This window comes from Prionailurus viverrinus, chromosome B2 (genome assembly GCF_022837055.1).
Source record: "Prionailurus viverrinus isolate Anna chromosome B2, UM_Priviv_1.0, whole genome shotgun sequence".
Lineage (NCBI taxonomy): Eukaryota > Metazoa > Chordata > Mammalia > Carnivora > Felidae > Prionailurus > Prionailurus viverrinus.
In genome coordinates this window covers 135,631,102-135,645,978 of record NC_062565.1, presented here as the reverse complement: position 1 = coordinate 135,645,978, position 14,877 = coordinate 135,631,102, and the positions used below count along the sequence as shown (strand labels likewise).

Below are 14,877 nucleotides of genomic sequence, written 5' to 3'. Positions count from 1 at the left end.
AATTGCATTTTCCTATCCAGTTATTTTCTCTTTCCCTCCTAAAAAATACAGACATTGAACAATGTACAAATTACAATGTTCATGTATCCAGTCAAAAAAACTTCTGGATGTGCCAAAAAGCAAGAAAATGTGATCCACAATCAGGAGAAAAAAATGAATCAAGAGAAAGAGAGTCTGTCTGAGATAAATAAGTTGTAGAAGTTGCTGGCAGGCAGTTAAAGCTCTCAGATGTGGTCTCCAGTAGATTGGATTTTCGGTAAAGGGAAAGATTATCTGCGAAATTTCATTCAATAAAGATAAATAAATAAATAAATAAATAAATAAATAAATAAATAAATAAAAAAAACACAACTCCACTAGATCTCACATGATCTAAGCTGGAAGGCCTCTCTACACGCTGCATAGAGGTAACTCATCAGGTCCTCCTAATTGGCTGTGTTCAGATTTCCATAAGTTTCCCTTATGGAAAACATAAGGGAATGTGCTTGATTTTTATATATTTCAACAGCGTTGCCAGCCTTATGCTACCCAAGTGCATCTGGGGAACCTAATGTGTAAACAATCGGGGACGCTGGAGGTGAAGGACTGAAGACTGGTGGTTCCCTGGTTCAAGTCCCTTTTCTTTTTTTTTTTAATTTTTTTTTCAACATTTATTTATTTTTGGGACAGAGAGAGACAGAGCATGAACGGGGGAGGGGCAGAGAGAGAGGGAGACACAGAATCGGAAACAGGCTCCAGGCTCCGAGCCATCAGCCCAGAGCCTGACGCGGGGCTCGAACTCACGGACCGCGAGATCGTGACCTGGCTGAAGTCGGACGCTTAACCGACTGCGCCACCCAGGCGCCCCTCAAGTCCCTTTTCTTAAGCAGACCCTGAGGTCCTAATGATTTGAGCTTTCCCTCCGAGCTGACACTCGAGCAGGTCTCGCTCGTTGATGAAGCCGGGTGGGTCTCAGATGCAAAGCCTGCCCAGGCTTGGAGGGCTGTGGTCGGCCTAAGAACTCTCAGGGCGGCACCCCCGGAAAGCTACCCTACAGGTCTCTTTCCCGCGCCCTCCCAGTTTGGGAGGAGCCTGCGGTAGGGTGTGGTGGGAGGGGTCAACGAGAGCAAGGGGCGGGGCGGGACCTCGGCGCCGGGGGTGGGGGGCGGGGCTTGACGCGCCTCCGCCCCCGCCGCGGCCACTGTTCACAGCCCGGGTGCTGATCCGGTCCGAGGCCGCCTAGCCGCCTCGGAGTGCGCCCAGGGTCCCGGTCCCGAGGCGCGGGCCCTCCCGGAAGCCTCCAGAAAGGACAAGGAGCGGCGCCCGGCCCGGCTGGCTATGCCTCTCGTTGCTGCCGGTCCCGCCGACGACCGCGCGCCCGCGGCCTCAGGGGCGCAGCCGGGCCCCGGGGAGGCCGCGCTGTGAGGCGCCAGGGCCTAGCGGCCGCCGCGGTCGCGCCGGAGGGGCACGGGGCCCGCGCTCGCCCGCCTTCCTCGCGCTCTGCGGCCCCGCCTCGGCTCGCGGCCTCAGCCGCCGGCCGCCATGGCCTTCGCCGCCGGGGAGAGCGCGGGCTCGGGGCGCAGGCGGCCGCCGCGGCACCGGGCGCTGCGCGGGCTGCTGCTGCTCTGCCTGTGGCTGCCGAGCGGCGGCGCGGCCGGGCCGCCCTCCGCGCCGCTGTCCGAACTGCACGCGCAGCTGTCGGGAGTGGAGCAACTGCTGGAGGAGTTCCGTCGGCAGCTGCAGCAGGAGCGGCCGCAGGAGGAGCTGGAGCTGGAGCTGCGCGCGGGCGGCGGCCCCCAGGAGGGCTGCCCGGGCCCGGGCGGCGGCGGCTACAGCGCCATGCCGGACGCCATCATCCGCACCAAGGACTCCCTCGCGGCCGGCGCCAGCTTCCTGACCGCGCCGGCGGCCGTGCGGGACTGGCGGCAGTGCGTGGCGGCCTGCTGCTCGGAGCCGCGCTGCTCCGTGGCCGTGGTGGAGCTGCCCCGGCGGCCCGCGCCCCCCGCCGCCGCGCTCGGCTGCTACCTCTTCAACTGCACCGCCCGCGGCCGCAGCGTTTGCAAGTTCGCGCTGCACCGCGGCTACAGCAGCTACAGCCTGAGCCGCGCCCTGCAGGGCGCGCAGGAAGACCCGGACGCCTCGCCTCCCAAGGGTGAGCACTCCGCGGGAGGAGGCTGGGTCAGACCTCTTGCGTGCGGCCGCCCTCGCGCCTGTTGGGTGGCTGCGTCCGGGAGACCCGCTTAGGCAGTCCAGCCAAGTGAGAAATGGAACAGCTTCGTTCCAAGTTATTTTAGTTCGCGGGCATCCAGAGGAGTGGCTGTGATTTGTCTTATGGATGGTTTCTGAGAAACCTTAGTAGATTGGGCAGAAGAGGGCACCGTGGGCTGCTTCTGGAATTTTTCTAGGCTCGGGGAGGGAGGCTGACCTGAGAGGAGTCACAGAAATTCGATTTAAAGGAGAAAAGCTCGAAGGGGGAAAAAAAAAAAGTTTATTTTAGGCCCAGAGGTTTTTTGTAAGTCATGGTTTGTGTCAAGAAATCACAAAAGCAAAATCTAATTAGATGCCAGCTTGCTCATAGCACATCCGTTTCTTAGCTCGGTTCTCACGACTCATGATTCCGTGTGTAGTGATTTTCATCAGACAAAAATGGGAAGGGGAAACTTGGTGTCAGGTATTTTTGAAGTGGATCCAACTGATTCCCATGAACTACAGATCCCTTTTGTAAAGAGGGAAAGGAAGGGATTTGATTTTAGTTGAGAATAAGAAAGTTTAAGGCATGTCCCTTTTTAAAAAGAGCTAATAATGATGCTTTTCATTCTATAGTTTTGCCTCCTGCACATGTTCTGAATGGGAGTCAAGGCATATACAGAAGGCACAAGAAAAATTGTAGCCGTTGGAGATTAAGGCCGTTGAGGGAATAAAACCTTGATTGGGCCCACCTTTGATTCCACTCTGTTGCTCTTTGATTTCTAATAACATAAGAATGATACCATAGCAAGATTGGGTGGGCGGTGGGGGGTAGCCTCAGCTGCTTTGGAAATCTGGAATCTCCCAAGACCTGAAGGTCCAAAGACAAGGGTCTGGGAAACCGTATCCACAATGGCCCACCTCCCTGCCCACCTGCACCTCAGAGAAAGCTCAGAACCCGTGTTGGGATAGCAGACATCAAAGGTCACCCTGTGACTGCTCAGCCTTGAGGCAGACATTGGGAAGAACACCAAAGTGTTCTCCCTGAAGTGGAGGCAGGAAGCACTTTCACTTGGACCCCCACCACCATCACTGAGCCTGCCCCATGCTGTTTTACATCCTTCCTCTTGACTCAAACACAGACCAAAAAATCCCAGCAGCAAAGAAACAAAATCCCTTTCCCTTGTTCTCAATGCACGTCTGGAAAAAAAAAAACCAACATTGCCACAGGAAGCTTTCTTATAAGCCGGGGGATAACAGAAGGAAAACAAGGAATATGCTTGTGGAAATTAAAAAAAAAAAAAAAAAAAGTTAGGTTTACTAAGTAGAAGTTTCTGAGTTTGGGAATTCAATTATATAGATGGTCAGGGGTGAATACAGGTGACTGCAGGGTTTGGTCCTCATTCTGGAAAACACTGACATGCTCACACTTCCTATCCCCAGCGACATGGAAACCAGAAGGGTTTGCGTAGCTCGGGCCCCCAGGCACCCTCATTCTCTACAGCTAGGGCAAAGGTTACCTACCCACATGCCCTGTGTTTGCCCTGCCCAGATGCTTAACCGTTTGAAGTTCTTTATGCTTCCGAAACTTCTACGTTTTTCCTTCTTGAATTGTCTCTTTTTTTTTTTTTGATTTTTTAAAAAAGTTTATTTTGAGAGAGAGCACGCGTGAATGTGGGAGGGGCAGAGACAAAGGGAGAGGGAGAATCCCAAGCAGGCTCCATACTGTCAGCTCAGAGCCCGATGTGGGATCTGATCTTACCACCTGTGAGATTATGACCTGGGGCGAAATCAAGAGTCAGATGCTTAACCGACCGAACCGCGCAGGCATCCCTTTTTCTGACTTTTGTGAGCATACAGAGTTGGAAGCCAAAGGAGCATGAAAATGGCTTAGAAAAGCTCTTACAGAGAATTTGTTGGGAGGCCATGTGAGGTGAGTCAAAACGTCATGAAATGGTGAGGGGGTGGTTGGGATGGGATGGCACAAATTATAGCAGAGTCCATCAGCTGTGTTTGTTGCTGATTGAGTTTGGTATTAGGCATTATTATAAGGTCCTTAGACACAGGAACTCATTCTCCTCACAACAGCCAAAGATCTGGGTTCTGTTATAATCTCTCGTGTACTGGAAGGCTTGGGGAGAGAAAGTAACTTGCCCAAAGTCTCGATGCTTGTGAATGTGGAGCTGCGTCATACAAGTGTCACGCAGGAAATATGTGGCAGAGACCATTAAAATAGTCATCCGTTCTTCTGGAATAGTTTTTGTAGGAAAGTGATCCATGCGAAAGAAAAAGGAGCAAAAATATTTATTGTGGCATCATTTATAATGGTGAAAAAAATTGATAACAAAGTAGATGTCTAATACGAGAGGTTAAAAATCAAAATGGATGGGGCACGTAGATGGCTCAGTCAGTTAAGCATCTGACTTCAGCTCAGGTCATGATCTCACTGTTTCCGAGTTTGAGCCCTGCATCGGGCTCTGTGCTGACAGCTCAGAGCCTGGAGCCTGCTTTGGATTCTGCGTCTCCCCCACTCATGCTCTGTCTCTCTCTCTTTTCCTCTCTCTGTCTCTCAAAATAAATAAACATTAAAAATATTTTTAAAAAATCAAAATGGCAACTGTGAAGCTTATATAGTAACATGGGCAATAATAGAACATATGAATAAATGTTAATAAATAGAACCTATTAATAAGTTAGGTTAATTCAGGATGTAAATTTACATTTCCTGTAACTGGAATACACTTTGGGTACCCCCACAGTATACTTAGAAAGATCTGGGCAGACATCAGAACTGACAGATTTATCATTTGTATCATCTTAGGCAACTTAGCCTCTAAATCATTTCTTCTTGAGTCTGATGCAGCTGATAATACCTACCTCAGAGACTCATGAGAGTTGAGTGACATTATGGCTTACGAGCACTTAGCACTTATGCCACCCAATAAATGGCACCTCTTATTATCATCAGCTCGTATAGAGAAAGACTATAACAGTACACACTAAAAATGATGATAATCAGATTGGGGTTATGAATAATTCTTTCCTGAAGTGTTACAATTAAGAACACACAATGAAAAAAGAAACCACAAAAACCAATCAACCAACCTCATGGATTTTGACACATAGTATCTAAACCTCTTCCCTTAGTCTGGCGTGACTTCTATATCCTGACTTCAAGAGTCCTTTGTAATTCCTCAACCTCCGCTATATCATTTGTGCCCACACAGTACAGATCCAGATTCCAGAACCTCCTCCTTGTCCTTAAGGCTCTGTTTACAGCAGTGTGTTGTAAGTCAGATTAGTTAACGGAACAGTAATATTATTCTTACCTGTATAACATGCCACCTTGATAGGCTTCATCAAAATTGGTATGAGTCTTATTTCGCCTCTGTAGATCTTACCAAGTGTGTCTGGTTTTCGAAAGAAATCAATGCTTCCAGAGTACTTAGCATTGCTTTATTATATTTTGATGATGAAAAATGCAGATTTACCTTTGTCATGTTCTTTATCAGCAAGTCAAATATTTTTTAAAATTTTTTAATGTTTTTATGTATTTTTGAGAGAGAGACAGAGCACGAGTTGGGCAGTGGCAGAGGGAGAGAGGGAGACACAGAATCTGAAGCAGGCTCCAGGCTCTGAGCTGTCAGCACACAGCCTGACGCAGGGCTTGAACTCGTGAACCACGAGATCATGACCTGAGCTGATGTCAGACGCTTAACCAACTGAGCCACCCAGGTGACCCATCAAGTCAAATATTTTTTTAAATGATAGCACACTCCTTTCCTCTTCTTATTGTCACTTGTTTATTTTTAAGGCCTGTTTCTGGGTAGATAAGCTCTGGCTTATTTTGAAATGCATTATGCAGTGTAACTTTCCTGGACTTGAACTGATGAAGAAATGTATCTCTCTTATTTCAGTTACAATAGTGATCAATGTAGAGGATATGAGGATTTCATTGTGCTTATAAATGGTATCTTAAAGCTTACCTAAAGAAAAGTGAACAACTAAAACAATGATTTTTTTTTTCTTCCAGGAGGGATAAAATTAATTAGTTTTGTAATATGTGGGGTATTTCAGAACTTACCTGATTTTTCCATCTTAAGTCTTTGTGGTTACATCTTTGAGGGCTTAAAAATATATTAAAGCATTCATTGTTTATATCCTATAGGTTTAGTTTGTTTACTTGTAAACAATACTTTAAAAATAAATTTTCATGCTAATTATAAGGTATTACTGCAAATTATAAGATGCTTTCCAGATTTATAAAGTGATAAACTACTGTGTGGAAAGCAATGGAAACTTCCAGAACCAAAAGAAATATCTGTGTAACACTGTGTAAAATGGCCTATTAGTAATGAAATTGTCACCTCTCTCCTTATCTGGGAGAAGCAGAATGAAGACATAAGACACTGGGTCTTTGCTCAGAGGTGGAAGAAGGCAGAACAAATTTCTTCTTAGGCAAAGGTTGATTGTGTGGCTTATTTAAATCTAAGTTATTAGTCCTCATTCTCTTAAATGACTATAAAAATAGGACTCTTCTCAATAGACAAATGTAACCATTGGCAATAGCAAATGTGCTTATGCCCTGTAAACATGCTCATAAAAAAAAGTCATCTCTTTTTGAGATGAACAGCAGCGTTCTTATTCAGAACAGCCACAGCTCTGAGAGCTGCCCGCCCCTTACAGAAATTCTGTTTCTGGGTATTGGGAGGATCAGTAGAGTAGAAGATAGGACTGGACGAGCAGGTCTCTGAACATCTGAAAAGTCATGGTAACTTGTTGAAGGGTTTTTCTTAAGCATGGAAATGACCCAATCAGATTAGAATTTCAGAAAAGTCATTTTAGCTGCAGTGTGTCAAGAGTGACTACCTGTTATTGCCTAGTGAGAAACCAATAGGATTGCTGCTAGCCCCAGACCTCAGGCCCTGCGACATCTGAATTGGCTCTTAGACATTTGCTTAGGAAGCACCTGGGCTTTGGAGGAAGAGAGCAGTGCCTCAGCAACATCATTCAGCAGAAGTTAAGGAGGAACAAATCCAGGCCAGCATTTGGACAGAGCTTTGGCACTGGAGTAGGGAGGAAGTAGCAGATACCAAAAATGATATATTATAAGAACCTATAGATTTTTTCCCAGTAGTGTTACTAAGTTTCTTTAAAATATATCAGGGTGAATGAGTGGCTCAGTTGGTTAAGCGTCCTACCTTTGATTTTGGCTCAGGTCATGATCTCAAGGTCGTGGGATCCACCTGCATTGGCTCTGCACTGGGTGTGGGGTCTGCTTAGGATTCTCTCTCCCTCTTCCCCTCTCCCCCACTCACACAGGTATGCTCTCTCCCTCTCTCTCTCTCTCTCTCTCTCTCAAAAAAAAAAAAAAAAGAATATATATATATATATACACACACACACACACACACACACATATATATATGTACATTTGAGTAAGTTTACTAATAAGCTTAAATCAATAAAATATTCATAACTCTGCACTTAGAAATGTTTTCTGTATGCAGCTTCTCCTATCAGTCACAACTGAAGCAGCTACCAGTTATAGATTAGTAGTTAGTGAACGTAGTTAGCCTTAAATTATTTAGTACTATGCCAGATCAAAGGTAAGCATATTTGTTTTGCTATTATACAGAAACTCAGTGTGCCAGCTTCTGTTATAAAAACTAGTTGTTAGAAACCGAATGTTTTCTATTTTCCTAGATGAAAAATTGTTTTCCAGAGAATTGCTAAGTTAAGCTTTATTTTGTGTGAATTGAAGAACTTGCCTTAACTTTCCAAATTTCATATTAGCTTTAAAAAAATTTTTTTAATGTTTATTTATTTTTGAGAGAGAGAGAGAACAAGCAGGGGAGGAGCAGAGAGAGAGGGAGACAGAATCTGAAGCAGGTTCTAAGCTGTCAGCAGAGAGCCTGACATGGGGCTCAAACCCACAAACCATGAGATTATGACCTGAGCCAAATTCGGACACTTAACTGACTGAGCCACCCAGGTGGCCCAATTTATTTCCTATATCTAGAATACTTTATACCTATTTTAAAAACTTGAGGATGAGGAAAAAAATCTATATCAGAGGTGGATGTTTTTCAGATATGTTTCAAAAGTCCTTTTTTTAAAAAAATTCATTTAATTGAACCTTGAACTTAAATTATTTATGATTTAAATGAAACTTTGACTCTAGGGAGTAAAACTGCTACTCCAGATTGGATGGCCTACTACTTTGTCTTGTACCCACAATTTTGTCCTAGCTACTGCTAATAGCTGATTCTCCACACCTTCTCTTCGGCATGTGTTAGAGCTAAATTCCATATTCTTAATAAATTGCTATTTTATTGTTTATTATATAAAGAGAATACATGAAAATCAGTAAGAAAATAGCTTTCAGTTGCTATACATTCTCATACTAGTTGCTTGCTAGACTACCTCTATTCTAGCAAACAAGATACTGCTTTAAATAAATTGTAAAAAAAATAGGCAGTCATCTCCTGTGAATTATTTATTTTCTTTCACAGAAAAGGATGAGCCTCCACTCAGCAAGGCTGGACAGGATGTGGTTTTGCACCTGCCTACAGATGGAGTGGTTTTGGACGGCCGTGAGAGCACAGACGACCATGCCATAGTCCAGTATGAGTGGACAATGTTGCTGGGTGACCCATCAGTGGACATGAAGGTAATTCATGATGTCATTGTAATGACACCAAATATTCCCATGAGGTGATCTCTCATAATGTTCTTCCACTCCCGTTTCCAAATTATGAGTAAGCTAGCAGAAGAGCTATAAAATGGAGAAAGCATAAAAGTGGTTGTTGAGGGGCACCTGGGTAACTCAGTCGGTTGAGCGTCTGACTTCGGCTCAGGTCACGATCTCACGGTTTGTGGGTTCGAGCCTCACGTCGGGCTCTGTGCTGACAGCTCAGAGCCTGGAGCCTGTTTTGGATTGAGTGTCTCCCTCTCTCTCTGCTCCTCCCAGGCTTATGCTCTGTCTCTCTCTCTCTCAAAAATAAATAAAAACGTTTTTAAAAAATTTTTTTAAAAAGTGATTGTTGAAAAAGTTGGTTTATTAATAGGAACTTACCTTCTACTGAGTAAACAGTGATCCTGATCATTTGTTTTGAAACTTATTCTCATTCTTTTTCTTCTTTTCTTCTTTTCTTTCTTTCTTTCTTTCTTTCTTTCTTTCTTTCTTTCTTCCTTTTTGAGAGTGAGAGGTGGGGCATGAGCAGAGGAGAGGGGCAGAGAGAGAGAGAGAGAGAGAGAGAGAGAGAGAGAGAATCTTAAGCAGGCCCCATGCTTAGTGTGGAGCCTGACACAGTGCTCCATCCCATGACCCTGGGATTACGACCTGAGCTGAAATCAAGAGTCAGATGCTCAACTGAATGAACCACCCCGGCTCCCCGAAGCTTTCTCTTTTTTTGCTAATTTTTGGCAAAACATTTGAAGGGAAAAGACTCATGCTTTGTTTTAATGACTCAGGTTACTTTTTCCTTTTTTTATTTTTTATTTCTTTACATTTTTAACATTTTTTTTTTTTTACATTTTTTATTTCTTCTTTCCTTAGTTCAAGGTTCAGGCAGAAAATTTGAAAAATATAAAACAATATAAAGAGGAAAATAACAATAGAATACATGAATTCTTCACATGATCCAGAAAGCAGCTATCTCACCTAGCAACGAGGCCTGCTTGAGATAACTGAGTTTGTAAGTGAGGTGAAGAGTGACCTCAGACATTCGGGTTTGGGCACACACAGCACTGGTTTTCCCCCAGACTTATTGGGCTGAGCAGGAATTGCTACACATGGGAGTGAGTCACTGGCTCAGTGACGGTCTAAACACAAGAGTCTTTCTGTCGTGTTGTGTTTTGTTTTGTTTTGCCTTGTTTGAGCTGTGGATAACATTAGTCTCAGAAGAACAACATAATGACTGGGTATTGTGAAATGATCACAACAATAATTCTAGTTAACATCTCATGGTAACACATTTGTTTTTTGTGATCAGGTCACGATCTCACAGTTCGTGGGTTTGAGCCCCATATCAGGCTCTGTGCCAACAGCTCAGAGCCTGGAGCCTGCTTTGGATTCTGTGTCTCCCTCTCTATGCCCCTCCCCCACTCGTGTTCTGTCTCTGTGTCTCTCAAAACTAAGTAAACATTAAAAAAAAATTTATTCTCAGCGACTTTCCTTTTTTTAAAAGAATTTTTTTAAGTTTATTTATTTATTTTGATAGAGTCAGAGACAGAGTGAGCGGCAGAGGGGTAGAGAGAGAGGGAGGGAGAGAATCCCAAGCAGGCTCTGCACTGTAGCACAGAGCCTGAGGTGAGGCTTCAACTCATGAAACCGTGAGATCATAACTCGAGTCAAAATCAAGAGTTGGATGCTTAACTGACTGAGCCACCCAGGCGCCCCTACTCTCAGCGACTTTCAAAAATACAGTACCGTATTATTAACTATAGCCACCATGTTGTAATTACCTCCCATGACTTATTCATTTCATCACTTTACTCATTTTGCCCAACCTTCACACCTTGCCTCTTGCAACTACCCATCTATTCTCTGTATATATAAACTCAGTTTTTTCTTTTAATTTTTCTTTAAGTTTATTCATTTATTTTGAGTGGGAGAGAGCAAGAGCACAAGTAGGGGAGGGGCAGAGAGAATGAGAAACAGAATCCCAGGCCGGTTCTGTGCTGTCAGTGCCCAGCCCCATGCGGGGCTCGAACTCAGGAACTGCAAGGTCATGACCTGAGCCAAGATCAAGAGTAGGATGTTTAACTGACTGCGCCACCAAGGTGCCCCAAACTCATTTTTTTAATGTTTATTTTATTTATTTATATATACTTTTTTTTTTTTTTTTTTGAGAGAGAATGCGACAGAGAGGCAGAGAGAGAGGGAGACAGAGGATCTGAAGCAGGCTCAGCTCTGACAGCAGTGAGCTGGGTGTGGGGCTCGAACTCACTAACCACAAGATCGTGCATGACCTGATCCGAATTTGGATGCTGAACCGACTAAGCTACCCAGGTGTCCTGGAGTTCAGTTTTTTGTTTAGATTCTACGTATAAGTGAGGTCATAAGGTATTTGTCTTTCTCTGACTTATTTCACTCAGAATAATAACTTCCAGGTCTATCCATGTTGTCACAAATGGCAAAATTCTTTTTTATGGCAGAATATTTGTATACCACTGTTTTTTTATCCATTCATCTGTCAATGGACGTTTAGGTTATTTCTTTATCTTGGCTATTATAAATAATGCTGCAGTGAACATGGGGGGGCGCATATGTCTTTTCAAGTTAGTGTTCTTGCTTCCTTCAAATTAATACCCAGAAATGGAATTGCTGGGTCCATAAAAGGTATCCTGAGTTGTGAGACTAGTCGCTTTTTATTAACTCCTTCAAGACCCTTCCTAGATAGCAATATTTCCTGGCTTAGTCAAATAAACTTTGTCCAAACCGCTTTAGTTAGAGGAGGCACAAAAAGTCAATACTGGTTTGCTAGAGCTGCCGTAACAAAATACCACAGCCTGGGTGGCTTAACCAACAGAAATTTCGCCCAGTCCTGGAGGCTAGAAGTCCAAGATCAAAGTGTCAGCAGGGCTGGCTTCTTCGAAGGCCTCTCTCCTTGACCTGCAGTTAGCTGTCAACTGCTTCCTCTGTCTTCCAGGGTCTTCCCTCTGTGGGGAAGCACTGATTTGATTCTGTTGGAACAAAACCAAAAACGATAATCAGCTAGTCCTTCAAGACTGATTTAAGTCCATTATTTAGTCAACAATTATATAGTCTTAGACTTGCCCGGACCCTTGGCCAGCATCTTACCCAGCTTCCCACCCATAGAGGAGCCCCCTCCATCACATCCCTTCCAGTGGTCATCCACTGTCTGCCTGTTTTTTCCCGAGGTGAAAGCTTACTAGTTCACATCATGTCCTGTGACATCTTCCATCAGCTCTAGTTATTAGGGAAGTGGGATGTGCCTCCTCTTACATCTGTGCCCTGGTGCTGGATCTTCTCTTTGGAAAAGCACTGAACGCATCTTCTTTTTATTCTGTGTATCAGCCACTTACAATTTTGAAAAAAATGAACGTCGACCACTTGGAATGCTCTTCTCAGAATTCAACACTCTCAGTCTTTCAGATTGTTCCTCATGAGTTGATTTTTCAGATTTCACATTTACCATTCAGCATCTTCTGGATTTTCTCAAGACTGTTCCATGCTCTTCTTAAAATCTGACACCCCTATGAATTCCATATGTAAACTGTGGTTCTTCCTGACACAGACTATCACCTCCTGTGATTCAGGCATTGTCTCTACTTGTATTGATGAAGCTTAATTTATATAAGCTATTTTAGTGGCTGCTTCACACAATAGATTCATGTTGAGTTTTCCATTAGCAGGATTACCTAAAACCTGCTTCATCTTTCCACATGAACTGCTGTCCTGATAGCCTCCCCATCTCGTGTTTGTGTAATTGATTTACTGAACCTGAGTACAGGACCTTATGTTTATCCTTTTACATCCGAGTCTTTTGGTTTTCATCTACAACAGAAATAATTTTGAACTTTAAGTGTCATCCAGCATATTTATTATCCTCCAATGCATTGTGTCAGGTGCAAAAATTAATATCTTTATTGCTTTGATCAGAAAAGGTACCTGGACGAGCCACTGATTATACCACTAGAGAGCTCCCTTGAGATGGACACTGACTGTTAATTGGCACTTCTGGGACATATCTGTTCCAGCAGCTATAAATCTTCCTCCATTATCATCTAGCTTTGTGTATTTGCCATTAAAAGCTTTATTCTGTAAGCAATGAATTGCATAGATGAGTGCTGAATAAAAATACTGCTGATGATTCAGTATTAATTTACTGAAGATATTTATGAAGAAGTAACAAAATTAGGCACTCCTTATGGGCTTTTAGGGCTGACTGCTCTGCCATCAAGAGGAAAATGTGGACCAATTCCCCAGCCAAGTGTATAATGTATTGGCAGATGGATCTAAAGTTATAAAACCATAACCCAAGTGACAAAGTTTACAAGAAAAGAGCTATTTGCTACCAAACTGACTATCTTATAATGGTGTACATTGATGAATGCTCTCAAAAGTAAATTCTTACCCTACTATGACTTCATCATAATAAAGGTGCCATTAATTGAGCCCCCCACTCAGTGCCAGGCAGTGTAGACCTATCTGTAATCCTCAGAATAACCTCACAAGAAGGCACATCCCCACCTTGTGGGTGAAAATTGTAATAAAATACGGTGAAAGACTGAAATGGCAAGAGATGACTTAGCGCCTTTCAGTGGAGAGATGGGGCTGCGGAGCAGATCCTTCAGGGTCGCCATTGGTACATTGTAGAAAACAGAGGGTGGGGCTCTCAGGTCATGACCTCACGGTTTGTGAGATCGACCCCCCCGCTGACAGTGCAGACCCTCCCTGGGATTCTCTCTCTCTCTCTCTGTCTCTCTCTCTCCCTCCCTCTCTCTCTCTCTCTCCCTCCCTCCCTCCCTCCCTCCCAACCTCTCAAACATTAAAGAAAGAAAAGAGGTGGGAATGCAAATTATTCTTGTCCATTGAAATGCAAATAAAATTTTCATATAGAGATAAAATTGATTTCTGTCCTGTGGAAAAGTGGATTTCAAGCATGACATTTTAACACCCGAAGGTATTAATCTGTTAATACATGCATTTTGGTGACTAATAGTTACTAACAGCAAACTTGTTTCAGCTTTGCATCTCCTGGCAACTTCACTTAAGCATTCATGACTCCTTGTATCTTCCTATTCTTCAGATTTGCCTTTGAATCTGTGGGATGCTTTATTGGTTTTCTCTTTAATTAGAGAGAGCTAAATAAAATCTTTGATGCAGGTTCATATTAGATTTGTGTGAGATCTTAACACATATTCATACCCGAGAATAAGATACACAGGTATTTTCAAGCCATTGTGGAATTATACTTTGCTTACAATGCACCCAAGTGAGAGGTTTTTAAAAGTCTCTGATTTCAGAGTGATTCATTTCCTTCCAAAATTAAATATGTACATAAGAACAACAACAATGAAGATTTGTGTGAGAGTCATAGTTTAAACATTTTGAGAATTTTCCTTTAACAGTAATTAACATCCTTCAGGGGCCATCCCACGGATCCCTTTCACTTGGGCAGCCTGATTTTACACCCCACAATTTCTTTTCTTAAGTTTATTTTATCTATTAGTCTCTACACAGGTGTGGGGCCAAACTCACGACCCCGAGATCAAGAGTCAGTGCTCTTCCGACTGAGCCAGCCAGGCACCCCTACACCCCAAAACTTCTGACAGAAAAATTGGGACTCTCAAGTCAAATTCTTTTTTCTGAGAATGGGATCCAGCTGACTGGAATGTTAATGCAATCCTCCTTCAAGCTGCAAAATGGGGCTCACTTGGAAGGTTGTTGAGAATGGGGGCAGAGCAATTATAGGCTAGCATAGTAAAACAATTAAGTTAAAACCCAATGTGGGATACACTTGTTCTTATGCCCCTTGACCATTCTCACCCCTCTAGGGCCCTCCCTGGCCAGGCTTTCCACTGGGTGCCTCTTCTGGACTCCTCCTCTCTCCTTCCGTCTTCCCTGTTCTCCATCTGCACAGGCTCCTTAACTCCTTCTCTCATTAGAGAGAAGCTTTGAGTAAAGGCCTGGGGAGGGGTGGGGGGTAGAAGTGTCAGCCCTCCCTTTGTCTTGAAATA

At 43.9% G+C, this 14,877-nt stretch overlaps 1 protein-coding gene across 7 annotated transcripts in view; it reads left to right on the top strand.

Moving 5' to 3' along the window:
- The first annotated feature begins 1,398 nt into the window (after positions 1–1,398).
- LRP11 (LDL receptor related protein 11) overlaps positions 1,399–14,877 on the top strand; it is a 64,988-nt gene continuing 51,509 nt past the window's right edge. For 5 of the 7 annotated variants that reach the window (XR_007152472.1, XR_007152471.1, XR_007152470.1 and 2 more), the window contains exons 1-2: positions 1,399–2,131; positions 8,682–8,839. Coding sequence is in view for 3 of the 7 variants with exons in the window: in XM_047860554.1 (XP_047716510.1) it covers positions 1,522–2,131; positions 8,682–8,839 (768 nt within the window). In the remaining 4 variants the exon portion in view is untranslated. The remainder of the gene's footprint in view (positions 2,132–8,681; positions 8,840–14,877) is intronic. The other 2 variants (XM_047860555.1, XM_047860557.1) reach the window with 2 other exon arrangements.